Below are 27444 nucleotides of genomic sequence, written 5' to 3'. Positions count from 1 at the left end.
AGCCTCTGTCAGGAGCTCGGATAATCCCCTTTCCTTAGTGAAATGCCTCCACGACTTGGGGATGTCCTACTTCAAGCACAGAACCATGTTTTTGCTTTGCAGTACTCAGTGGCTTCATCCATTCAAGCAGTTCCTGCTGCAGGGACAAGTCTGTGGATAAAAGAACTTCAGCCTTCTTAGAGGCTGCCTTTGGAGCACAGAACTGGAGATAGAAATGCAAGACACAGCTGGCCCAGAGACCATCAAGGCTGGGAATGGTGAGGAATTCTGGGAAAGGACTCTGCAGGGAATCCTTCAGGAGGACACGCTCCCTTCAGATGTACAACACCAGCGCTTCAGGCAGTTCCGCTACCAGGAGGTTGAGGGGCCCCGACAGGTTTGCAGCCGACTCCACCATCTTTGCAGTCAGTGGCTCAGACCAGAGCAACACACAAAAAACCAGATCATGGACTTCATGATCCTAGAACAGTTTCTGACAATCCTGCCCCCGGAGGTGGAGAGCTGGGTGAGGGAATGTGGAGCAGAGACCAGTTCGCAGGCAGTAGCCCTGGCAGAAGGTTTCCTCCTGAGCCAGGCAGAAGCCAAGAAGCAGGAAGAGCAGCAGGTGAGAGAGCTGGTGGGAGATGAAATGAGTTCTCTTCATTATATGTTCATGTATATAAAAAATTGATAGCCCACCTTTCTGTAAGACTTCAGGGTGTCACTAATACGAGAAAGAAGTAAAACTAATTAAGGTTTAAGTCTGCTTAAGTCTGCTTATTGAAATGGATAATCATATAAGCAAGGAGAAATGTCCTTCATTTGCCCAGAGTTCTCAGTGCCCTTGCAGGGGGAAGTATCCTAACCCTTCTCCCTCCATCACCCACCCCTGCATTGCCTTTTCTAAACCCTGCCTCCCCCTTCCCTGCCTGGGATTTCTGTTGGCTTTTCAGGTGCGGGGGCCATTGGCAGAAGCAAACCTCTTTGTTTTTGAGGCAGAGAAGACTCTATCAGATGCCAGATTGAAGCTGCTGCACGGAGGGAGCTCTCAGGAGGCTCATGTAGATGCCACCTCACTGGGTAAGGAATAATGGATCCCACTTCTGCTGGGTCTCCCTTAATCCCATGTGCCTAAAAAGGGGTATTTCTTTGTCAACCTGCATCTGTCTGTGGGGGATGAGCAGGGGTGCACAACTGAAATGCTGTGGCGGGCTTTAGGGTATTGATGATTAAAATTTAATATTAATTAATTAATTGAATTAAAATGAAATTCATTAAAATTAATTTAATTGAAATTGAACTGTAGAAGCTCTTACAGGCCAAGGTGAATCAAATTAACCTAGCAGAGCCGGGAGAAGAGCATCTGTGCCTCCGCTGCCTGGCCAGCAGGCTTCTCTGGGTGGTGGGCCGTCTGGCTGCCCGCTTGTTCTCACCCCCAGCATTTTCTGGCTAGCCGGTCAACCACCTACTCGCACCCACCAGCCTGGGGGGAGGGGCAGCTCTCTGAGATGGTGTGGGGATCCAAGCAGAGTCACTCATTCCTCAATCCAGTTGTGATTTAGGAATTAATTGAATGGAGAAATCCAGTTGGAGCGTAGGTGGGGTACCACTCCACAGGAGCGAGGGCAAGGCGGTGTGTTCTGCGGGCTTGCTCCATCTGCGCCACCATGGAGCCCCTGGTGGCGCAGTGGTAAAACTGCCGCCCTATAACCAGAAGGTTACAAGTTCGATCCTGACCAGGGGCTCAAGGTTGACTCAGCCTTCCATCCTTCCGAGGTCGGTAAAATGAGTACCCAGAATGTTGGGGGCAATATGCTAAATCATTGTAAACCACTTAGAGAGCTCCGGCTATAGAGCGGTATATAAATGTAAGTGCTATTGCTAAGTGCTATCTGTCCTCCCCCACTCCCAAGCCTCCCTGTCCTTCTTCAGTTGGGGCTGGGAGCTTCTTCTAAAAGAGGGTAGGCAGCTGGGAAGGCTCTTGCATCGGGGCCTGGGAATGAGGGTGCATATACCTTCTGATGGAGACGGAGTGTGCATGCGTGCCATCATTCTCATCAGGAGGGCAGAGGGGCTCAGGAGGGAGAGCACCAGCTCCCACCCACATGCTCTCTTTGCTGCTTCAGCCGGCAGCAGCCGCCCCAGGCACATGCCTCTGAGAGAGAGAGGGAGTGCAGGACCTTCAGGACTGCCTGCCCGCCAGCTTGCCTTTCCTCCACTGGCCGAGCAACAAATATGTACTCAGAGGGGCTCCCTCCCCTGCCCCCTGCTCACTTCTCCCCACCAGTTCCGGAGGCCCTCGCTGCTTCTGGGAGCTCCCTGGAAAGGAGGGCCCGTGTGCACCCTGAAAGGGATACAGAGCACCTGCCTGCACTGAATGAGGCCACGCATGTGCCCTGTATCTTCTTCAGGGCTCAAACGCTCCTGGCCCCGAGGGGCTCAGAAGCAGGTGGGGAGAAGCAAGTGGGGGCGGGGGGGAAGCGAATCCCTGCCAAAAATATGTCCATGAGTGTGGCACAGTACAGACTACTATTACTATTATAATATTTATATACTGCTCATCAACCAAAAATCTAAAAGCAGTTTACATATAGATCAATAAATCAATAAATGAAACAAACAAACATGTCCATGGGATCAGTCTTTTTGCAGGGAAGGGACAGAAGCGATCAACACTTCCAGATCTCATGCCCCATGTGCTGCTCTGCCCATCAAACCTGCAGGGCAGTGACACTTCCTAATGTAACATTGTATTGCTCTACAAAAAAGAGATCGCTTTTGTCTCTCCTAGTTCATGGAAGACCACTGGAGGTGTTGACAAGTTCATGGCTCCCCTGTGTGGATGGAGAAGCAGCTTCTACCCAACCAGATCAGGTAGGAGAAGGATCATGTGGGGGACAGCCAGGGTGCCTTTCCCTGAGCCTGAGATAATATTTGCCTCTCTGGAATCTTCCCACTAGGAAGGCCAAGAAGCCAGAGGATATTTCGCTTCTTTATTTTAAATATCCTCAGAGATTTGTGTGTGGGCAGGGGCGCACCCAGATAATTTGGGCACCCAGACCACCCAATCGCTAGCCCCCACCCCCGCAAGGCCACTCAAAACCTTCTTTGGGAGCCTGCTCTGCCAAACCTTGGCTGTTTTTGTCCCCTTTTTTCTTTTAAAATTTTGTACCATGTCCAGGGGGTGGCTGCGGGGGCGGTGAACAGAGTAGTCCTTCTCCCCTCTCCACACACACACACCCCCAACATTGGGGACCAGAGCAATGCTGGGCCCGTCCATTCAGGCCACCATCTTTTACTAACTGCGAGGTGCGCCTGTGCAGTTGAGGGATCAGTCCCCGCCGCAGGGGGAGGGAGGGAGATGGAAGAAGGCTGCTCTGCTCCCCCCTGCTGCCACCCCTCAGACGCAGTAAGAATTAAAAAAAAAAAAAAAACAGCGGAGGTTTGGGGGGCAGGTGTGGGGTGGCTCCCAGAGGCCCCCGGCCCCGGCCATTGGAGGTGCGTCCTGGACCTTGGAGGACTGGACTGGGCCCCCAAGATCCAGGGGTTAGAGTGCCACTGTGTATAGGGGCGGAGGGAATGTTTTCTGACCTGTGAGTCCAATATGTTCTTGTTTCAGGGTGCCGTGTCCTTTGAGGAGGTGGCTGTGCATTTCACAGAGGAGGAGTGGGCCCTTCTGGATGCAGACCAAAGAGCCCTGCACAGGGCAGTCATGGAGGAGAACAGGCAGAATGTGGCCTCTCTGGGTAAGACTCCCTCATTCTTCAGGAATGGCTGCTGCTTCTTCCTTTATGGGGACCCAGCATTCCTTGTAGGTGTATTCTTCTGGCAGGGTTGTGGGGGCTCTCTGCTGGGTGGGGGGACACTTATCCAGCGGCCTGTGGTTGGAAGTGTTGTTTTTGGAAGTGTTAGACTTCGAGACTTCGGGGCAGGGAGCTTCCTGGAAATGAGGGGCTTCTTGCTGGCTTGCCTTGGGAGGATGTGGAATATTCTGAGAAAGTGTTTTTCTTCCCTGAGTTTGAGCCCTGCTGGCTTTTCCACCAAGATTGCTTTTCCCACTTCTATTTCAAGCCAAACTGGGAGAACAGCAGCTTCCTTCTGGCATCGGACTGATGCTTTCTGCTTCAAGCAATACAGCATCACCAACTGGCTTTGGGGGCATTGGGATGGGACCCTCTGCCAGCTGGCACCCCTGTTTGGAATTAGTGCTTTGGAGGCCATTGGGTGAAGCTGTGCAGGCTGCAGCCGAACCATGCCCTGAAGCGGGACTTTGGATACGGAGAATGGGCCGGGAGGGTTGTGGTGATGGCCGTGATGAGCTCCTTTGGCATCCTTCTGACCAGCTGATACATAAACTGCGGAGGATGAGCCTTAGTGGGGGAAAGAGGTCATCTGGCAGGTGGGCTCCAAATCCTGAAGAAAATATTCCCAGTGAATAGCAGAGAAACTGATGCATTGAGCGGAATCTTGTCTGCACTGACAGGTAGCATATCTCCAGGGTCTCTTGCACAGGACTTCTCAACCCTGCTACCCAAAGCCTAATCTGGATGTGTTGAGGATTCACTCTGGGGCCTTCTGAATACAAATGCTGCATGTTCTTTTTCTGCGCTGATGGCTCTCTGTCCGGTTTTTTTATTTGTGGATTTAACACACTTCTATACCACCCCAAACTCACGTCTCAGAGCAGTTTACAACAAGCAAACAAAAAGTGAAAACATTAGTTAAAATAAATGACAACAAAAAACTTCACAGTAGTTAAAACAGAATAAATGACATAGACAAAGTTAAAACATTACAAAAATTTAAATTTTAAAACAACATTTTAAAATGATGTTCAAACAGCAGGGAGTGCGTTCCAAAGCTTTGGGGCAGCAAACGAGCCGGTGGCAACTGCAGACGGACCTCTTCTGATGATCTCAATGGGCGGTGGGGTTCATAACGAAGAAGAGGTTCTCTTAAATACCCAGGGCCCAAGCTGTTTAGGACTTTATAGGTTATAAACTGCACCTTGTTTAAATGGGTCTAGATAATCAGTTTCCTCCAAAACTGTCTGGAGCTGGGAGGCCACCATCCTCTCACTTACCTTGCCCAGCCATGGAAGGTTGGAAACAGGCCTGTAGTTGCTCAACTCTGAGGGATCCAAGGTAGGCTTCTTCAAAAGCGGTCTAATACTTGCTTCCTTAAGACATGGAGGCATCCTGCCTTCTCTCAGAGATGCATTTATAATCTCTGCCAGCCCTTCTACAACAACAACCCCCCTGCCAGATAGTATAAGACATGTCAGGCAAGGGTCTAGAGTACGGTTCGTAGGCCGCACCGTTCCTATCAGCTCGTCCACATCCTCAGGAGTCACAAACTGGAACCGATCCAACTGACACTGAAGTAATTGTGGAGACAGAATCTAAGTTAGCCCGAATACGAGAAATGTTTCCCACAAAGAATTCATTAAATACGTCACAGTGGGTAATCAATGGTTCCAGATTCTGATTCAAGGGAGGATGGGCACATACTAGCCCTCTCACAACCCTAAACAGCTCCACCGGCAGTGAACTTGCAAATGCAATACGGGCAGAAAAGAATCTTTTCTTTGCTGCATGTATCGCCTGAGCATAGATCTTAAAATGCGCTCTATGTTGTAATCTGTCAGATTCTAGTCAAGTCAAGAATTAAAGTCTACAGGTATTTACTTTGTATACATTTACCTATGTGGAATTTCTATAGACAGCAATTGAGTTAATCACTGACAAGGATTAACACTGGCTTCTTGCAACAGGAAGGGGGAGTTCAGCCCCTGGCCTCTTCCACAGACATTTGGTAGGCAGTGTCATTTTAGCATATGAAGCATTCAGCATTCAGGCCTGGCTTTTGTGTTTCCTTGCATATCCATTTTTACAATACAAGGCTGGATTGCCTCCTGCTCACAGAGCAGTTGACCTGGCAATCAGTTTACCTTGAGTTCAGGAGTTAATTCATTTCTTAATATAAAATGAAATCAGACACAGGCCTATATTTCACATACTTCTGAGTTGGTACCTCTGGTTCTGATATGCTTATTGACCATCCATAACACTTTCTCCACCTGCGCTCCAGTCATCTACCTTGTTGCTTCAGCCCCATAGTTCTTCCATATACCAAGGGGCCAATTTTGAAGCGGGTCGGAGAGGATGCTGAGGAGCGATCATGTCTACTGCCCCAGTTTGCTCTTCTAGTTTTTCACCAGGGCATTGACAGGATCGCTGGCAGAGCCAACACTAAATTCCTCCAAGGCTTCTTGAAATCCTATTGGATCCAATAACCTTCTCGAGCGGACCATCCTAATAGGTCCCTCACCCCTTCGGAGGTGGGAAGTGACTTTAAGTCCAACCGTAACCAGATGGTGGTCCATCCATGACAATGGGGAAATCACAGGAGTCCCCACCCATGGAACACCACCCTGATCAGAGTGAAAGACCAAATCAAGCGCATGACCTGCAATGGGCATCGGTCCCGAGAGTGCTTGAGATAGGCCCATAGTCGTCATGGCTGCTATGAACTCTTGAGCCGCCCTGGACAAATTGGCCCCTAAATGAACATTGAATTCCCCCAGCACAACAAGCCTGGGGGACTCCAACACCAAGCCCGAGACCAAGTCCGTCAGCTCAGTTAGGGAGCCCGTTGAGCTGCGGGGCGATCAGTACACTAACAGACGTTCCAATCTATCCCTGGTCCCCAAACTTAATTACACACATTCAATATGGTCCAACAGGGATCCTGGTAAGGGAGGTATTGTTCTTATAGACCACCAGCCTCCCACAATCAGGTCTCTAATACATACCAGGTCGGCACCTTATTTATTTAATGGATTTTTATACCGCCCCAAACCAAAACCTTCATCCAGAATCAAATCATGGATGGTTTCTGATTTTGTTCTGGACCCACCTGGGATAACAAAGTAGCACGGTGAGGTTCCAAGGGTGGTCGGCACTGCTCCCCAAGGTCAAAGAGCTGGCAGGACAGCCAGAAGGGGAAACAGCTATTAGATTTCCAAGTCCCCTTCCCCTGTAACAGCTGCCAATGTTACTACTTCTGTTCCCCACCACTACTGGAATTGCCACCCCACAGTCTCATCTCCCTATCCTCAGATAAGTCCAGATAGATTCTAAAATAATCTCACCCAGGACTAATTAAAACAGAAGACCCACTATTAAATGCTCCCCCCCCATACACATACCTGGGCCAGGAGGCCTGGCTGTCACCCCTTCGGTGGCAGGCCCACCACCACTGGCAGCACTCTAAATAGCCCTGAGCAGCAAGCTCTGGAAGATGGAAACCAGGAAACAGCCAAGTCACCCCCTGTGGGCCCTAGTTCTGCAAAGCCCCACCACGGTCTATCAGCCTGTCCTGGGGGGCAGATAGTAAGCATGGGGTGGGGTGCAGAAGCAGACAGGCAGGCACCGAGTTCCTCACCTGGGGTCTGCTGGGGGCAGATGTTCCTCCTCCTCTTCTTTCCTGCAGGCTTCTCCTACAGGCGACGTCCTGTTGACATATCTCTTGTAAGCTGGCCTTCTTCCAAAGGGTTCTGATCAGCATTGGTGGGCTTATTCCATAAGTTGCAGCAGCTCTGAGATACTTCCATTATACTGGGAAACAATACATTCGGTGGAGACAAAGGAACTGCTCGATCCTGTTGGCTGAGATGCAGGAACTGTACAAGGCAACTGTAAAGGTGACCCCACTGGAGTTTAGGTAGTTTCACTCACTGAGGCTATTCACACAATTGAAGAAAATCGGGCTAGCCACAGCTACTCATGAGCAGACCCCCAGCCAGGAGGCTTAAAAGCAGCCTCCCGGCTTGGGGGTCTCTCCAGTACTGGAGCTTCCGGAGGCCGTGCGGCCACCCATCCTTCCACCCACTGCAGCTCTGGAACGGAGCCCGCAGTTTTGTGGGTGGCCAATCCAGCTGCCCAGGGCTGCCGCCCTGCTCGTTTGTGGGGAGAGTGGGCCTAGCCCGCTCTCCCCGCTTACCTTTACAAATGGGTCACATTGATCGTGAGACCCACCTCATTCACTCACCCCTGTTCCAGAGCAGGTCCAGTAGCCGCTGCCACCAGGGCTATCCCTAGGGGTATGTGGGGCTGGGAGTGAATCAACATGTTTGGGGGGCCCCTTAACACTTCAAATAAACCAATAAAACACATTGTCTATTACCAAGACATAAATATACACAGTTTAACACGTTTGAATCCCAAAATTCAAATTGGAAAGCATCATACTACCATCCATCCAAATTGTTCACAGAATACCCACTGCTCCTCCATTTCAAAGGAAGAAAATAATCCATCTGTTTCTGACACAGTATTTTGTATCCTACATTTCTATCCTGCTCTTCCTCCAAGAAACCCAGAGCAATGTACATGGTTACTTATGTCTTCACAGCCACCTTGTGAGGCAGGTTAGGCTGTGAGAGACATGACTGGCCCAGAGTCACCCAGTGAGTTTCATGGTTGGAACAGGGATTCAAACCCGGGTCTTCCTGGTCCTAGCACAACACTCTAATTAGTGTTCTCTCTAATTTTTTAAATCAAAGAGTGGAATGAGTTTTGTTCTGGGCAGCAGTATCAGAGCAGTGTACGCACATGTGAATTATTATATATAGATATATGACATGCACACGTGCACACACACACTCTCTCTTTTTCCATAAACATGGAAGGAAAGAAATGTATTTTATTTATAAAATTGGAGTTTTACTTTCTTACACTTCACATTTAAGTACAATAAAAAACAAGGCAAAATCTAAAACAATGCAGAAGCAAAGCTGAAAGATTTCAACCTATAAAGGAGGATATACATGACAAGGAATGGTTTTTTTGTGGACAGGGGTCTGATTCCTACTTGAAGCTTATTCAGTGAGACACACAAGTTTACTGCATTATTTGTAAGATAGGTGGTTCTCCTTCCAGGCAGTATTTACTGGAAGGTTCTCCTTCCAGGCAGTATTTGCTTCATCAAAATAAGTCATCAAAAATATTATAGGAACTTATTAAATACAAGTTCCTCTATTTAATATTTTCGTTGACTTCTATTTATGAAGTAAATATTGTTTGGAAGGAACACCACCTATCACACAAATGGAATAATTCTGTATAGTTGCGTGTCTCACTAAATAAACTCCAAGTAGGAATCTATCCCCTTTCCACAAAGAAATCATTATTTTAGGAACAACACTTATCAAAAATAATCTAAATATTATCTACAGACAAGAAAAGCATGTCTCTGTAATTTTATATTTTGTTTATGTATGTATGTATTTATTTATTGGATTAACATATTCTAATACCGCCCAAGACTCACGACTCTGGGAGGTTCACAACAAAGCAAACAACCAAACAAACAGAAAAAATTAAAACTGTTAAAATAAATGACAACAAAAATTAAAACACCAGTTAAAACAAAGTAAATGATACAGCAGAAGTTAAAACACTGCAACAATTCAAACCTTAAAACATTTTAAATCATGTTAAAACAATTAAAACAATATTTAGATCAAAGCCTGGGTGAACAGATGTGTCTTTAAAGACTTTTTAAAAGTTGTCAGAGATGGGGAGGCTCTTATTGCAGTGGGGAGTGTGTTTCAAAGCTCTGGGGCAGCAGCAGAGAAGGCCTCTCCCCGAGTAGCCACCAAACGAGCCGGTGGCAACTGCAGACAGACCTCTCCTGATGATCTCAATATGGGGTTCATAACGGCTGTGGGGTTCATAACAAAGAAGAGGTTCTCCTAAATACCCAGGGCCCAAGCCATTTAGGGCTTGATGGATTATAACCAGCACCTTGTATTTTTCCGGAAAACGTATTGGCAGCCAGTGTAGCTCTTTAAAAACGGGAGTAATATGGTCTCTCCTAGTTGACCCAGAGACCAACCTGGCTGCTGCATTCTGTACCAATTGTAGTTTCCGGACTATACACAAGGGCAGCCCCACCTAGAGTGCATTGTAGTAATCCAGTCTAGAGGTTACCAGCGGATGTACCATTGTTCTGAAGTCAGTTATCTCAAGAAACAAACACAGCCAAACTGATAGAAGGGACTTCTGGCCACTGCCTCATCCGCACCATGGAGAGGTTTGTGTCCAGAAGCACCCGCAGACTGCGTACTTCTACCTTCTGGGGAAGTGTGACCCCATCCTTGGTAATATTATCAATGTCCTCCTAAATTTATTTAGTGTAGTTTCGTATAAAAACAATCACCTTTCTTTCCATATTTTTATCTATGAGGACTTCCCATATATGAAATGGTTTATCTTTACTAAAAGCACTGATCATAACTACAGACAATTCAATGGAACTAACAGTAAATGAAAAAGCAAGAACATCCAAGAATTCGTACTATACATTTCTTGTTAATATCTCAAAGAATCACATTTGCTGAATCCAACTGGGAAGAAGGCAACGTTTTCTTTTCATGTAACAAGCAACAGAGACCTCACATTATTCCACAAGCAAGCAGCAAGCAGGTGTAGCAAGCTGCTACAGCCCAATTTTCTCTAAAAGCATCCTCTTCCCATGTGGGGTTCCCCTCCTTGTCCTCAGGTGGTCTTTTGGCTCCTCCACTGTGACGAGTGGGGAAAGAGGGGCTTTGCAAGCACATAATGCTAGGAAAGAGGAAAAGATCTAGGGCAATGTTGGTGGGGAGAAAGAGGAATGGGGTTTGATTTGGAGATTTGAAACTAGGAAAGAAAGACTGGAGGAGAGAAAAAAGGAAGAGCAAGGGGTAGGGTAGCTGTGAGGAAAGTGCTGTGAATGTAGCAGTGGGGCACACAGAAGGGCAAGGGGCAGTTGAGCTCGAGAGAACAGTCAAAACAGCAGCCAAAAGCTGTGCCCCAAACTCTGACTCCAGAGGAGTCCCACAAGGAGCAGAGAAAGAAGGAAGGAAAACCAGTAAGGAGCTCACAGTAACACCAGAAATAGTAAGGATGAAAAAAGAAAAGAGAAATGAGCAGGGAGATGAAGAGCAGGAGGAGGAGGAAGGGGGCAAGGAGAAAGAGAAAGGAAAGGGGGCTGAGCGGGAGGTGAGAGAGAGAGAGAGAGAGGGACCTGAGGGCGGCTGCTTGGCTCCAGTCGACTGCGGCTCCTGCCTGCTGGTTGTTATGCCTCCTGCTTATCCGCCCTGACGTGTGTGTGTGTCCTGCGTGGCGCAATCTGAATGATGGGCAGAGATAGCTGCCTGCTCAGCAACCTTCTCATCTGTATTGTTTTTATGCCTGTTTTTTATATTTTATATTTTTTAGCTTGATGTTTTTATTGTCTGTTTTTAACTTTTGTAAACTGCCTTGGGGTTGTCTTTTAACGAAAGGCGGTATAGAAATGCAACAATAAATAAATAAATAAAATCTGTGCTGCCGATGCTGCTCCAAGCCTGGCTGGATTGGGTGGTAGCAGTCAGCCCTCACATCCTTGTTGCAGCGACAAGGGAAAAGATGGCACGGGGGAAACGACATGCAGCAGCCATCCCAGCGCACGGGGAGACTGCGCGGCTGCTGGAAGGGGCTGAGCGGGGAGCTACACCTCTGTGCTCGCTCCCTCAGCCACACAACTTAGAGCCCCAAGGCGGAAGTTCTGGACAGCAGCGGGACAGAAGCGAAGGACGGCCCTTGCTGCCACCACTCTCTGCTGGTGAGGGGCAGGTCCGGTGGATGCTGTGAAGGTGGTGCTCCCACGTTTAGGATCATAGAGACCAAGTCCCATCATGCACAGGGCTCCTTCACAGCAAGACATTCAACTTCACGGCTGGGTGGGAAGCCCAATCCAAGGTTCCATAGCTCACTTTTCTACACCATTCTTCATTTAATCACTGGAGATGGGTTTCATTTTTTACTTCCTGTTCTGAAGTCCACTTTGTCATTGACTTTATTGCTTGATTTTTGACGCTTCTTTTCTCCCTGCCATCTATACTATGCTTATTTTTCTCTCTCTCTCCTAGCAGGTGATTTGTGGAAAATCAAGACTGAAGGAGAAGCATGTGGGTCACAAGTAGAAAGAGCAAGATGTAAAAAGAAAGGACAACAGAGAAAATCAACAAAAGAAAACCAAGAAAGGAAGAGTGAATCTCCTCCTGTTCATGCTGGTGACTGCCAAGAAACACCAATCCAAGAAGAAATAGAGAAGGGAAAGCAAAAGAGGCAGCCCCTCTCATGTGAGAAAAGCATTGGTTATAAATTGTGGCTTAAATGTCACTGGGGAATGAAGAGAAGGGAGGAGAAACCATTTAAGGGCTTGGAGTGTAGAAAGAGCTTCAGTCACAGTTCACCTCTTAGAGACCATCAAAGAATTCACAGAGGAGAGAAACCATTTAAATGCCTAGAGTGTGGAAAGAGCTTCAGTTGCAGTTCAGCTCTTAAGATCCACGAAAGAATTCACACAGGAGAGAGACCATTTATATGCTTGGAGTGTGGAAAGAGCTTCAATCAGAGCTCAAATCTTAGACAACATCAAAAAATCCATACTGGAGAGAAACCATTTCGATGCTTGGAATGTGGAAAGAGCTTCAATCAGAGCTCAAATCTTAGACAACATCAAAAAATTCATACAGGAGAGAGACCATTTAGATGTTTGGAGTGTGGAAAGAGCTTCAATCAGAGCTCAATTCTTAATAACCACAAAAGAATTCACTCAGGAGAGAAACCATTTAAATGCCTGGAATGTGGAAAGAGCTTCAATAAGAGTTCACATCTTAGAGAACATCAAAAACTTCACACAGGGGAGAAACCATTTAGATGCTTGGAGTGTGGAAAGAGCTTCAGTTGTAGTTCAGATCTTAAGAAACATGAAAGAGTTCACACAGGAGAGAGACCATTTAGATGCTTGGAGTGTGGAAAGAGCTTCAGCTGCAACTCAGCTCTTAAGAACCATGAAAGAATCCATACAGGAGAGAAACCATTTAGATGCTTGGAGTGTGGAAGGAGCTTCAATCAGAGCTCAGTTCTTAGAGAACACGAAAGAATTCACACAGGAGAGAGGCCATTAAGATGCTTGGAGTGTGGAAAGAGCTTCAATAAGAGCTCAAATCTTAAACAACATCAAAAAATTCATACAGGAGATAAACCATTTAGATGCTTGGAGTGCGGAAAGAGCTTCAATCAGAGCTCAGTTCTTAATAACCACAAAAGAATTCACACAGGAGAGAAACCATTTAAATGCCTGGAGTGTGGAAAGAGCTTCAATAAGAGCTCAAATCTTAGAGAACATCAAAAACTTCACACAGGGGAGAAACCATTTAGATGCTTGGAGTGTGGAAAGAGCTTTAGTTGTAGCTCAGATCTTAAGAACCATGAGAGAATTCATACAGGAGAAAAACCATTTAAATGCCTGGAGTGTGGAAAGAGCTTCAATAAAAGTTCAAATCTTAGACAACATCAAAAAATTCATACAGGAGAGAGACCATTTAGATGCTTGGAGTGTGGAAAGAGTTTCAATCAGAGCTCAGTTCTTAGAGAACATGAAAGAATTCACACAGGAGAGAGGCCATTAAGATGCTTGGAGTGTGGAAAGAGCTTCAGTGGGAGCTCAACTCTTAGGAGACATCAAAGAATCCACACAGGAGATAAACCATTTAGATGTTTGGAGTGTGGAAAGAGCTTCTATCAGGGTTCACATCTTAGAAGACACCAAAGAATTCACAGAGAAACCATTTAGATGCTTGGAGTGTGGGAAGAACTTCAGTCAAAGAGGAGGTCTTAAGAAACACCAAGAAATTCACACAGGAACTAAAGAGCTTCATTCCTAGCTCAAATCTTAAGAATCACAAAGGAATTCACACAGGAGAGAAACCATGTAAGTGCCTGGAATGTGGAAAAAGCTTTAGTCAGAGGTCAGTCCTTGCAAAACACCAAGGAAGTCATCAAGGAGAAAAACGATACAAATGCCTATAATGTGGAAAGAGCTTCAATCCTAGCTCCCACATTACACAAGATGAAAGAATTCACACCTGGAAGGATATACATGTTTTTAATGTAGATAGAGCTTCCATCTCACTTCCCCTTGCCCTTCCAGAAGATATAGTTGAGGAGAGTGGAGCAGAGACTTTCTAGCCACCCCTCTCCTCTCCCCCACTTCCGAAAAAAGAAGGGTGGGGACAGAGGACCTGTGGTGGGCAGCACCTGTACAGAGCACACTCCCCTGGAGTGGAGGAAAGGCACACTGTAGTGGGATGGGGGAGGCAAGAGATAAGAGCCTGGTAATCTCTAGGCTTGAATACTGCAATGCGCTCTACCTGGGGTTGCTTTTGTACGTTGTTCGCAAACTTCCGTTGGTTCAAAATGCAGCAGCAAGATTGGTCTCTGCGGTGTTATGGAGATACCATTTTATGCCTGTTTTAAAGCAATTGCTTTGGCTACCAATAGGAGAGGAGAGCTGGTCTTGTGATAGCAAGCATGACTTGTCCCCATAGCTAAGCAGGATCTGCCCTGGTTGCATCTGAATGGGAGACTTGATGTGTGAGCACTGCAAGATATTCCCCTCAGGGGATGAATCCACACTGGGAAGAGCAGAAGGTTTCAAGTTCCCTCCCTGGCTTCTCCAGGATAGGGCTGAGAGAGATTCCTGCCTGCAACCTTGGAGAAGCTGCTGCCAGTCTGTGAAGACGATACTGAGCTAGATAGACCAATGGTCTGACTCAGTATATGGCAGTTTCCTATGTTCCCGGCCAAATACAAAGTGTTGGTGATTACCATTAAAGCCCTAAACAGTGTAGGGCCAGGTTACCCAGGAGAGCACATACTTCCGCATGATCCCCATCACATATCGGGAGAGGTCAGTCTCTGGATGCCGCTGGCCCGCCTGGCGGTGATGGGAGTGGGCCTGCTCTGTTGCCACTCCTAGGCTGTGCAAAGCGCTCTCTGTAGACCAGGGCTGCTCAACTTTGGCCCTCCTGCAGATGTTGGCCTACAATTCCTATCATCCCTGACTGTGGACCACTGTGGCTGGGGATTATGGGAGTTGTAGTCCAAAAACAGCTGGGGGGCTTAATTTGAGCAGGCCTACTATAGACATTCATGGTTTAACATTTTGCCATTAAGACACATTTTTTTAGCCAGGCTTTTAAAAATTTCTGAATCTTTTAAATTGTTGTTTATAATTGTTTCTTTTGTTTTTATTGTGTTTATTTTCATGAACTGCCCAGAACCTTTGGAGTCAGGTGGTATATAAAATACATAAATAATAATAAGAGTGAGGAGGCAGGCCTAAAGATGGGGTATGCCCATGTCAGTGCCTGCTCCTCTGGTCACTGCCCCTGCCTAGTTTCATAATAAACAGATAACATGTAAAGCTCAGGGAAACCTACGTTATGAGATCATTTGGAATGATTCCATTTTTAAAGGAGGAGCAGACATAGAAACTTAGTTGCTGGTATTTTCACAGTGACAAGTCTGTTCTGTAGCTGAAGTATGTTGATGCCATTCTCCCCGCTGTGTTTCAAGGCAGTGAACACTCTCCTTGCTGCTCGAGTTAGTTTCTCTGAATGGGAAGTCAACTGGATCCCCCTTGACGGGAAGCCAAAGGACTGGATCCCCCTGGTGCTGCACAGAGGCAGCTGCTCCCAGCGTAGACATCCCTGCCTAGTTCCTCCTCACATCTCCAGGGCCAAGAGGGCCCCTTCAATTGGCCCCAGAGTCCACAGGGCCAGCTGGGCAGGCATGTGGGGATGTTGGGAAAGCACATGGGGACACTAGACATCCCAGATGGCCCATAGGATTTCCCAGCCAGTTCCATGGGCCCCTGTGGTGCCTGAAATGTGGGAAACAGCCAAGGAATGACGACCCACTCTGGGAAGAGCTGCCTCCACCTAGCAGCAGGAGGGGGCTGCAGATTCATCGGAATGGAGGGTCCGATGCCAAACCCTAATGGGTACCTTAAAATCAGCAACTATGGGGAAGTCCCAGAATGTCCACCATAGATTTCTAAGAGAAGATATGCCTAAGGAAATGTTCTTAAAATAATGCAATAAACTCTCTCTTTTTGTGTGGTTTAAATGCCAAACAATTTTCTCTTACTTATTACTGTATTTTTTAAAAATGCATATACCCTGTCTCAATTAATCTTACAACATTTCTTTTTGCTTATCTCTGCAAATTGGCTGCATGCATGTATAATGCAGTTTTCATTTCTCGATTTATAATAAGTTTTAAAACATGCCCAATCTGGAAAACAGTGGATGATGCTGTGAATCTCTCTCTCAAGCCTCACCCCCATCCTTCACTAGAGCCCAGGTTCCTTACCTAGCTGTGGTTGGATGGTGACTCCAAGCATCCCCAGCCACAATGGCCTTTGGATGGCAAAGAGCTGCAAGAGTTGAACCACTTCCAAGCAGCGGAAGGAGGAAGTTTTGCATCCAGTGGCACCCATCGGGGGATCAAGGGAGCAGAAAAGATCCATGGTTATTTCCCCTGCAGTCCTTGAAACTGGAGGTGCCAGGTAGTGTTGAAGCTCAAGATATTGACTTGCCTGTCTGCCTGCTTCTGAGCTGCCTGCAGCTCAGTATGAAGGACGAGCATGAATGGTCCCCTTTGCTAAGCAGGGTCTTCCCTGGTTTGCATTTGGATGGGAGACTATATGTGAGCACTTTAATATATCTCCCTTAGGGGATGGGACCATCTTCGGTGGTAGAACCTCTGCATGCTTGCATGCAGAAGGTCCCAGGTTCAATCCCTGGCATCTCCATGCAGGACTGGGAGGAACTCCTGCCTGCAGCCTTGGAGATCTGCTACCAGACAGTGTAGACAACGCTGAGCTAGATGGACCAATGGCCATCTAAGGAATAGTCTTCCTAGTAGCTTCCTAGGTCATCCTATGACAAGGTCTCCCCCACTGTCTTCATGGGTCAATATGATGCATAGTCTGCCGCTGGCATAACCACTGTGCTACTACCCTCTTCAAAGGGAGTCCTGGCAGCCTTGCACAAACAAGAGCGCCCTCACACAGTCCCCCCGGCGCTCCCTTTTATAAGTGTCGCAGTCTCAGAACAGGAATTATGTTGGTGGAAGATGCTGCAGCACATCAGCCGTGGTTTGGGCCCAAGCCACTGGCTGAGATCCTCACTCAGTGAGTCAATATTACTACTTGGGAGTTGCTCTAAAAGTGCTGCTAAATTATAGTAGAACTTCCTCTATTAAATTGAGTCAGGATATGTCAGCTATTGTCAGCATCTGACACCCTGACCGCACCGCCCCAAGCAGCTTGTCCACATCCTCAGGAGTCACAGATTGAAACTGATCCAATCTAATACTGCAAGAGGGATTGCTGGACACCTCCTCCATAGACCTTGCAGAAATAGTGGAGTCCAAGTTGGCCCGAATACAGGAGATCTTATTCGCAAAGAACCCATTAAAGGCATCACAGCAGAGCAACCCCGGGGACCGATTGGAAGAAGAAGGAGCAGAAACCAAACTCCTCACAACCCGGGATAGCTCCGCCGAGCGTGAACCTGCAGCCGCAATGCGCACAGACCAGAATCTCTTTTTCGCTGCACGCACTGCCACCGCATAAGCCTTCAAATGGGTCACATGCTGAATCCTGTCAGATTCGAACTGAGTTCTCCTCCACTTGCGCTCTAGTTGCCTACCCAACCGCTTCAGCCCCCGCAGCTCCTCAGTATACCAAGGGGCCCTTTTTGCAGCAGGTCAGAAGGGACGCTTGGGAGCAATCGTGTCTACTGCCCTGTTGAGTTCCCTGTTCCAGGTTCCCACCAGGGCATCGACAGAATCACCGGCCACACCCACGTAAAAATCCTCCAAGACCTTTTGAAATCCCACTGGGTCCAGCAGCCTTTTCGGATGGACCATCCTAATAGGTCCACCACCCCTGCAGGTGTGGATTGCGGCTGTGAGACCAACCTTAACCAGGTAGTGGTCCATCCATGACAATGGGGAAACCACTGGGCCCCCCACCCATGGAACACCCCCCTGATCCGAACAAAAGACCAAATCGAGTGCATGGCCAGCCACATGAGTCGGTTCAGAAACCAATTGGGATAGGCCCATAGTTGTCATGGCCGCTATGAACTCCTGAGCCGCACCAGACAAGCCAGCCCCAAAGTGGATATTGAAGTCCCCCAGCACCAAAAGTTTAGGAGACTCCAACTCCGCGACCAGCTCAGTCAGCTCAGTTAGGGAGTCAGTTGGGCAGCGGGGTGGACGGTACACCAACAGAATCCCCAATCTATCCCTAGTTCCCAGCCTCAAAAATATGCACTCAATATAAGTCAGCTGTCTCACAGGGGCCCTGGTAAGGGAAATGGTATTCTTATGGACCACAGCCACTCCACCCCCCCCCGCCCACTTCCTCTGGCCTGCTCCACGACAGAGTAACCTGGCGGGAGAAGCTGAGCCCACACTGGACCACTCACCTCCCCCAACCAGGTCTCGGTTATACATGCCAGGTCAGCTCCCTCATCCACGATCAAATTGTGGACAATTTCGATCTTATTCTGAACTGACCTGGCATTGCAGAGGAGCAAGGCCAGATTCTGTGGGTCGTTGGAGCTGCTCCCCGAGGCCAAAGAGTTGACAGAACAGTTGGAAGTGGAAACAGTTACTAAATTACTGATTTCCCTTCCCCGGTAACGGCCAGCTGCTCTGCCAGTGCCAATTCTTCTATTCCCCACCACTACAGTAATAGCTGCCCCTGAACTGCTAGACACACCCCCAGCACCATCCCACTCAAGAGAGCCCAAACACATGTCTGCAAAAGGCCTGGCCCAACCCAACCCCTCAGCCCCCAGTCCCACCCCAGAGGCCGGCCCCGTTTGTGGGGGACTTCTTGATGGAAGGGATATGCTGACTTCTTGATAGAAGGGATGTCTTGAAGATCTTCCAACTCCAGGCAGCTCGCCCCAAGGCTGAGAGCCCTTGTGCTCTCGCCCTTCGGCTCACGCCAAGAGGCTCACACCCCTGGCTCAGCCTGAGCTTTAAAGCAGCAGAGGCTGATGGTAGATGGTACACACCTGGAGAAAGGTGGGGCAGAAGCAAAAGCACAGTCACTGCCTTGCCCAAGATGTTCCCTCTTCCGTTCATGGACAGATCATCATCTGGTGGGGTTTAGTTTGACTACTCCATCTGCCCTCTGCAGGGGTGGTGGACCGATTAGGATGGTCCACCTCCAGAAGCTTATGGATTCCTGGATTCCTGACAGCCCTCGGGGAGTTTCAGTGTCCAGAGCTGGTGACCCTGTCGAGGCCCTGGTTGATCTCTGGAATGGAGAGATGGCCCGGGCTGTTGACATGGTTGCTCCTAATGTCTTCTCTGGCTTGGTGGAGCCCGATCTGCTCCTTGGTTTTCCTCAGAGCTTAGGGCGATGAAACAACTTGGGCAATGGCTGGAACGATGCTGGAGGAAGAGTCATGACAAATCCGACCGAACACAGGCTAGAGCCCATTTTAGGGACTATTCCGTGGCGGTGGGGGCAGCGAAGAAATGTTTTTTCTCCGCCTCCATTGCATCTGCTCTGTGCAGACCGGCAGAGCTGTTCCGTGTAGCAAAGACATTGCTGCACACATCCCCCCAGGTAATTGGGGAGGAATCATCTACTGCCCGCTGTGATCAGTTTGCATGTCACTTTGTGGATAAAGTCACATGCATCTGTGCCAATTTGGACTCCAGAGTTTTGGCAGTTCCGGCAGACGTGCCTCTGGTACCATCTGGTCCTGTTGTTTTGGATTCTTTTCAGTTGGTGTGGCCTGAGGATGTGGAATGGATCCTGGGCAGTGTGCGGGCGACATCATGAGCTCTTGACCCTTGCCCTTCATGGCTAATAAAAGCTGCCAGGGAGGGTACAGGTAGATGGTTGGAGGTGATTATTAATGTGTAATTAAGGGAGGGCAGGATGCCTTCGTGCCTCAAGGAAGCGGTGGTAAGACCATTATTTAAAAAGCCCTCCCTTGCTCCCTCCAACTTGGACAACTAGACTGATCTTTAACCTACCCTTTTTGGGCAAGGTGCTAGAGTGTGTGGGACCGTCCCAGCTGCAGAGGGTCTTGGATGATACGGATTATCTGGACCCTTTTCAATCTGGCTTCTGCTGCAGATATGGGACTGCCTTGGTCGCTCTAGTGGATGACCTACGCAGGGAACTAGACAGGGGGAGTGCATCCCTGTTGGTTCTGCTGGACCTCTCGGCGGTGTTCAATACCATTGACCATGGTATCCTTCTGGGCCGCCTCTCGAGTATGGGAATCGGAGGTACTGCATTGGAGTGGTTCCGGTCCTTTCTTGTGCTGAGAGTCCAGAAGGTGGTGCTGGGGGACTACTGCTTGGCTCCGTGGCCATTGGCCTGTGGGGTCTTACAGGGTTCGGTATTGTCCCCCATGCTGTTTAACATCTACATGAAACCCCTGGGAGAGGTCATCCGGGGACTTGGACTGAGTTGTCAGCAATATGCGGATGACTCTCAACTCTATCTCTCCTTGTCACCTGATTCTAGGGAGGTGGTGGATGTCCTGAATCGGGGGCTGGAGGCCGTGATGGGTTGGATGTGGGCTAATAAACTGAAATTGAATCCGGATGAGATAGAGGTACTGTCGGTCAGTAGGAGATCCAATCAGGATGAGGAGATTTTACCTGTTCTGGATGGGGTTGCATTCCCCTTGAAGGAGCAAGTACACAGCTTGGGGGTACTACTGGACCTGGCTCTGCTTTTGGAAGCTCAGGTGGAGGCGGTGGCCAGGGGTGCCTTTGCACGGCTTCGGCTAGTGTGCCAGCTGCGTCCCTTTCTTGAGAATGGAGCATTGGTACTCACCGTGAAGGCTTCTTCTGGCTGCTGTTGTAGAGGACAACTCCCTGGGTTATCATCCCATGCTCGCTCCAGGGCAGGACGTATTCTAATTAGAAAGCTATAAAAGGAGCCGGATGGAAACCCCACCCAGTTCTTGTAGTCAATCAAGCTTGAAACGGAAGGAAACTTCAACAACACACATACATGAGTAGAAAAGATAAGCAAATGGTAAACAGGTAATAAAAACAGGTAAAAAACAGCAGGAAGATAGAGAACCGCTGCCCCCCCCCCCAGGAGTCTGGGACCGCATAGGGAGGGTTGAATTGTCCTCTACAACAGCAGCCAGAAGAAGCGTTCACGGTGAGTACCAATGCTCCATTCTCGGCTGCTGTGTGAGGACAACTCCCTGGGGACATACCATAGCCAGGTGACCCAGGGTGGGGGTCCCAGGCTACTGATGGGGAAAGATGTGTTGCAGAACCCTTCTGCCAAAGGCAGCCTGAGCAGAATGTATGGTGTCCATCTTGTAGTGTCTAGTGAAGGTGGACGGAGACGCCCACGTGGCCAATCTGCAGATCTCCTCCCATGGGGCATTGGTGGAAAACGCTGCCAAAGTGGAGGCCACTCTGGTTGACTGCGCTGAGACTCGCGTAGGTAGGGGCAAGTGCTGGGTCTCATACGCCAAAGAGATGCAGGCTCTGATCCACCGACCAATGACTGCTGAGGAGACCTTTTGGCCCATGGATGCTGGTAGGAAGGAAATTAATAAGGAGTCCGTCCTGAAGAAGGAGGTTCTTTTAAGGTAGGTCTTCAAGCAGCAGCAAACATCCAGCTTATGCCACTCCTTTTCCCTGGGGTGAACAGGCTTGGGACAGAAGGAGGGCAGGACCACGTTTTCAGACCTGTGAAAAATAGATGCCACCTTGGGCAAAACTGAAGGGTCCAGGATCAAGGTCACTGAATCCGCGGAAAAATATACAGAAGTTGGGATTGGAGAATAGCGAGGCTAATTCTGAGATCCTCCTGGCCAAGGTGACAGACACCAAGAAGGCCAACTTCAGGGAAAGGATGCGTAACGAAATGGACTTGATAGGCTCAAATGGAGGCTTGTGGAGGACCCGCAAGACCTTGTGGAGATCCCATGTAGGGAACCTGTGCACTCCAGGGGGAGATGTCAGCGATGCTCCACAAAGGAAACGCTTTAGGTGGGTGTGAGACAAGAGTAGCTTGCCCTTGAATGGGAGTAGGAGAGGAGCCAAGGCCGCTGCGTGTCACTTGATGGTATTGGCCTTAAGGCCCTTGTCAAGGCCGTCCTGCAGGAATTGCAGCAGTTCCGGTAGGGAACACGCCCTCGGGGCCAGGTGCCTGTTTCTGCACCATTTGAGGAAAACTCTCCAAATGCACTGGTATATGCGGTGAGTGGAAGAGCGCCTGGAGGCCATCAGGGTGTCCAGAACACTCTGGGAGTAACCGAACCCCTTTAGCAGTTCCCGTTCAAGCGCCAGGTGGCAAGCTGGAACCAGGCAGGATCCAGATGAAGTACTGGGCCTTGCGAGAGAAGGTCCGCAGAGACCGGAAGAAACACTGGAGGGCCGGTTGCGAGGTTCAGGATCTCTGGGAACCACGGCCTGCGGGGCCAATGGAGAGCCACTAGAATCACTCTGGCCCTCAGGAGCCGGATGCGCCTGAGGAGTCTGCATAGGAGCGGCACTGGCGGAAAGGCATAAAGAAGGGTCCTTGGCCAGGGAGCCGTCATGGCGTCTGTCTGTTCCGTCTGTGGACACTGGAACCAACTGAAGAACCGTGGAAGCTGAGTGTTGCTGGGAGTGGCAAACAGGTCCACTTGAGGGGCTCCCAGCCTTTTGGACAGGAATTGGAAAGCTCTGTGGCTCAGAGCCCACTCGGCTGGGTGAATGTCTTGCCGGCTCAGCCAGTCCGCCTGCACGTTCAGCTCGCGCTTCAGGTGAACCGCTGACAGGGAGGACAGATGGGACTCGGCCCACTGCAGAAGCAGCACTGCCTCCTGGTGGAGGGAATGAGACCTGGTGCTGCCCTGCCGATTGACGTGGGCTTTCGCCATCACGTTGTCGGTCTGGACCAGAACATCCTTGTCCCTCAACATGGGTAGGAAGGCTCGAAGGGCCAAACGAATTGCCCGAAGCTCCATCCAGTTCATGCTGTGGGCTGACTCCTCGGGAGACCATTTGCCCTGAGCCAATTGAGAAAGGCAATGGGCTCCCCATCCCCGAAGGCTTGCGTCCATGGTGATGAGGATCCGAGGGGGGTCCAGGAAGGGCTTTCCGGTCTCTAGGTTCCTCTTGCAGAGCCACCACCGGAGCGAAGAGCGAACTTCTGGGGTCAATTGAACCCTCTTGCATGACCTGGAGGTGATGTCCTCCTGGAAGGGCAGAAGGAACCACTGCAGACAACGAAGGTGGAACCTTGCCCAGGGGACAGAGTCGATGGAGGAGACCAGGAGACCCAACAACTGAGCCAGATGAAGGACGCGAGGTCTGCTGGTCGTCAGGACCTTCGATGTCATGGCCCAGATCTTGAATCTGCGTTCCTCTGGAAGAAACAATTGGTCCCTTTGGGTATCCAGAACTAATCCCAGGTGTTGGAGAGTGAAAGAGGGAGATAGATTACTCTTGGCACAGTTGACCTAGAAACCATGGGTCGTCAGGGCCTCTAGGGTGACCCGGACATCCCACTCTGCGTGTTCTCATGACAGGACGAGCAAGTTGTCCAAATACACAAAAAGGCGGACCTTTTGTAGGCGGATGTAGGCTACTAGAGGAGCCAGAACCTTTGTGAATGCCCTTGGGGCCGAGGAGAGGCCGAATGGGAGGGCTCGGTACTGATAATGTGCTCCCCTGTAACAGAATCTGAGGAGATGGCGGGATAGGGGGTGAATGGGGATGTGCAGATAGGCCTCTGTCAGATCCACAGATGCCATAAGATCCCTGTGCTGTAAGCTCTCCGCGATGGAGCGGAGAGTCTCCATTTGGAACCTGCGCTTGCGCACCCACCGATGTAAGTCCTTTAGATCGAGGATTGCCCTGTAGGTGCCGTCCCACTTGGGCACGGTGAATAAGATTGAATAAAGCCCTTGACAGTGTTCGGGAGGAGGGACCGGCTCTATGGATGCAATGGCTAACAGGTGGTCTATGGCCTGCTGGAGGATCGCGATGTTGGGGTGGGTAGAAATCTGTTTGGTGGGCAGCCTGACAATTCTATGGAATATCCCTCTAAAACTGTCTTCAAGACCCATTTGTCTGTGATGGACGCCTCCCAGGCATGGTAAAAGTGGGAGAGGCGCCCTCCTATCTTTAAAGAGTCATTGTGATTGACGTGGTTTAAATTGCTGGCCCGGTTGGGCTCTCGAATTGGACTTGGCGGGGAAGTTTCCCTTTGGCCAACTGGGGTGTCTGAACCTGTTGTCCCGCTCACGGGGGTGAAAGGAGGGACGAAAGGGACAATACTGTTGCTGCTGTGGTTGGCCTCTACGAAAGAAGCGGCGCTCGTCCCTCTTGGCTGTGGTAGGAAAGGCCTTCTTTCTATCTTTGGTTTCTATGAGGATGTCCTTAAGGGCCTCATCCCCGAAAAGCTTAGTTGCTGAGAAGGAAACTGCCGCCAGGTTGGCCTTTGAGAACGAATCAACCTTTCAGTGGCGGAGCCAAAGGGTTCACCTAGCAATTACGTTAGTAGCTGTAGCCCAGGCCCCGAAACGTACCGCATCTAGCGTGGTGTCAGCAATGTAGGCTTGTGCCTTCTGCAGCTTTAGCGCAATCTGGCGGGACCTGGCTGGATCTGGGGGAGGGGCCTGAAGCAACTCATCAGTCCAGAGCAGCGCTGCCCGGGAAATAATAGAGGCCGCTATGGAAGCTCTAATAGAAAGGGAGGTACAATCGTTATTTCTCTTTAACTGTACCTCGATCCTCTTTTCAGCAGGATCTTTCAGGACCGACTCTCCATCTCGTGGCAGGACCGCCCCAGAAGTCAGGGCGGCCACATGGGCATCCACCGTAGGGGTTTGAAATTGTGAAGCTGCTGAAGGCACAAATGCATAGTGCTTGTTAGCTAAAGGCGAGGCCTTCTTCTGAGCTGCTGGCACTTGCCATTCCTGCTGTAAAACCTCCGAAAAGGTATTTGGCAAGGGGAACAGGAGTTCTGGTGTGGAATATGTAGGTAGCACCACAGATTCCTTAGAGGGAATCGCCCCAGATTGAAGACCTTCAATAGTGAGACCCAGAGTGTGCATGGCCTTCAGAAACTATGTGGAGAAGTCATCTGAGGGAAACAGGCGCTTAAAATGGGGCATGGGTTCCCCTGGCCCTGTCTGCCCATCTGACCACTCCCCTTCTTCCCTAGAATCTTCCCCCAGGTCCACCAAGTCAGGGGCGGCCTCCCCAGCATCTGCAGCCCCAACCTGGCCAGGAGGGGAATGGGGTGGTGGTGCAGTAATCCGTTCCAGGCAGGTAGGAGACTCTGGACTGGAATCCTCTGAGGAATGGATCTGGGGGGTGCAAAGAGTAGAGGATTTAACTCCCCCACACTTCCCATGCTGGCCCTTCCGGCCCTTTCCCCGCTTCCTGCGGGATCTTTGATGAGGGGAAGAGCTGGACTCGGAGGGAGAGGATGAGGAGGAACACCTCCTCCGTTTGTGGCTCTTCTTTCCCCCGCTTCCCTGTTGCAGGGCCTGGGATAGGGCATTGTTGATCCAGAGCTTCCAGGCCTCTGGCATGTCTTCCCCTGGCGCCACAGGGGTGAAGGGGGCGGAGGCAACCTGGTTGCCCGGCAGGGCCTGCCCAACAGGCTCAAGGAGGGTGGGAGAAGGGGGGGGCTATCCCCCAGCAAAGCCTGTCCCGATGATAAAGGAGGGGGTTGGAGGCGACCCTGAGTTAACCCCGCGCCCCCTGGGGACTGCCGCTCCGGCTCACTCTCTGCAGCTTGGGCCGTGGACTCCTCCTCCGACGAGCCGGTGGCCTCCGAGGAACGGACCGCCGCAAAAGCTTCCAGCACCTGGGCCCTCCTGCACCACCACTGGGCCCTCGCCTGGTCCACATCGGCCTTGAAGGCCGAGTCAAAATGGCGGCCGTCGCTGTGTGCGCCCGCACACGCCGCGGCGGCGTGCTGGTCTTTCTTCGAGGCGCCCACTCCTGCTGTGGGGAGCAGTGCCGTGGATGGCCCTTCGCCTGGAGGGGACGCGGTGGTCCTGGGCGCGGCTGAGGCATGCTTGACGGCGGCTGCGCTCGCAGCGGAGCACTCTGCTTTCACCGTTTGCGCCCTTGCTTTCTCGGTTCTGGGCCTAAGGCCCTGCAAGCAAGGCACTCTGCTCGGCTCCATGGCAGAAGGAGGGAAAGGACAGAGCGAGGCGCAGTAGGAGGGCTTGGAGGGGAGATGGGGCAAGAGGAGAAGGAAGAGCTTGAAAGCGAAAGAGGGTTTTTGGGGTTGTTTTTTTAATAAGGTCAGAAGTGAGGCTGAAGAGAAAACCAGGAGTGGAGTAGGAGCAATTGAGAGAGGACTTATCTGAGGCAAGAAGGAAGGAGAACAAGCTGAAGCAAGGCTGAGAGTCCTTTCCTGGAGCTAGCAGGACGAAAAGAACGGGTGGGGTTACCATTCGGCTCCTTTTATAGCTTTCTAATTAGCATACGTCCTGCCCTGGAGCGAGCATGGGATGATAACCCAGGGAGTTGTCCTCACACAGCCTCCGAGAAGGCAGATCTGGCCACGGTTACCAATGCCTTAATCATGTCATGACTGGATTACTGTAACGTGCTCTACGTGGGGCTGCCCTTGATGAATATCCAGAAACTGCAGCTTGTGCAAAACGCGGCAGCTAGGGTTTTATCTGGAGCTGCCTGGTGGGAGCACATCACACCCATTCTGAAAGAGTTGCACTAGCTGCCAGTTCATTTCCGGGTCCAATTCAAGTTGCTGTTTTTGACCTTTAAAGCCCTTAACAGTTTCGGCTCGGGGTACCTGAGGGACCGCCTGCTCCCAAGGGCTGCTGCCCGCTTGAGGAGGTCATCTGAGGGGGCTCTGCTCCAGGTGCCGACAATGAGGGAGGCTAGGCTGTCGTGCACTCGTGACAGGGCCTGCTCTGTTAATGCCCCCAGACTCTGGAATGCTCTCCCGGTGGGTATCTGCTCCTCAGTCTCCATCAGTTTTTAGAAAGCATGTCAAATTGTGGCTTTTTACCCAGGCTTTTATATTATTATCTCCACTGCTGCTTCTTGTATTTTGTACTGTTTTTATGCTTGTGTTTCAATTCATTATTTTTTAAAATCAGATTTGTTTTTATACTTTTCAGCTCAATATTTAATTTGTCTTGTTTATAATCGTATTTTTAAATTTTATTGTGAGCCACCTTGGGATTTTCTTAATGAAAGGCAGGGTATAAATTTAACAGTTAAATCTATCTATCTATCTATCTATCTATCTATCTATCTATCTATCTATAGCTGTCTGCCAAGCCTTATCAACAACAACAACCATTCTGGCATATTTAAAGAATACATTCTGAATCCTAATGTGACAGTGGGACAGGTTAGGACAGACATTTCATGTAAAAATGGCTCCTTCGTCTCCTGAATTAGCAGCCAAAGCATGGACGAGGCTCCAGACCTTTTGTACATTTTGGAATCCTCCCTCTTTTTCTGCTGGTGCTCCCTGGATTCTCTTGGACCCACTCTAAACTTATTTTGCCTTTCTCCCAGCAGGTGG

General features: G+C 49.7%; 1 protein-coding gene across 1 annotated transcript in view; it reads left to right on the top strand.

Annotated features, from left to right (window-relative positions):
- The window catches only part of LOC128347578 (zinc finger protein 721-like), a 79096-nt gene that overhangs the window by 33806 nt on the left and 17846 nt on the right, over positions 1 to 27444 (top strand). The window contains 4 exon segments of the mRNA XM_053302531.1: positions 2771 to 2853; positions 3599 to 3725; positions 11936 to 13510; positions 20723 to 20730. Of these exon segments, the coding sequence (XP_053158506.1) occupies positions 2771 to 2853; positions 3599 to 3725; positions 11936 to 13510; positions 20723 to 20730 (1793 nt within the window).

This window comes from Hemicordylus capensis, chromosome 2 (assembly GCF_027244095.1).
Source record: "Hemicordylus capensis ecotype Gifberg chromosome 2, rHemCap1.1.pri, whole genome shotgun sequence".
Taxonomy (NCBI): domain Eukaryota; kingdom Metazoa; phylum Chordata; class Lepidosauria; order Squamata; family Cordylidae; genus Hemicordylus; species Hemicordylus capensis.
This window is presented reverse-complemented; position numbering and strand designations above follow the sequence as displayed.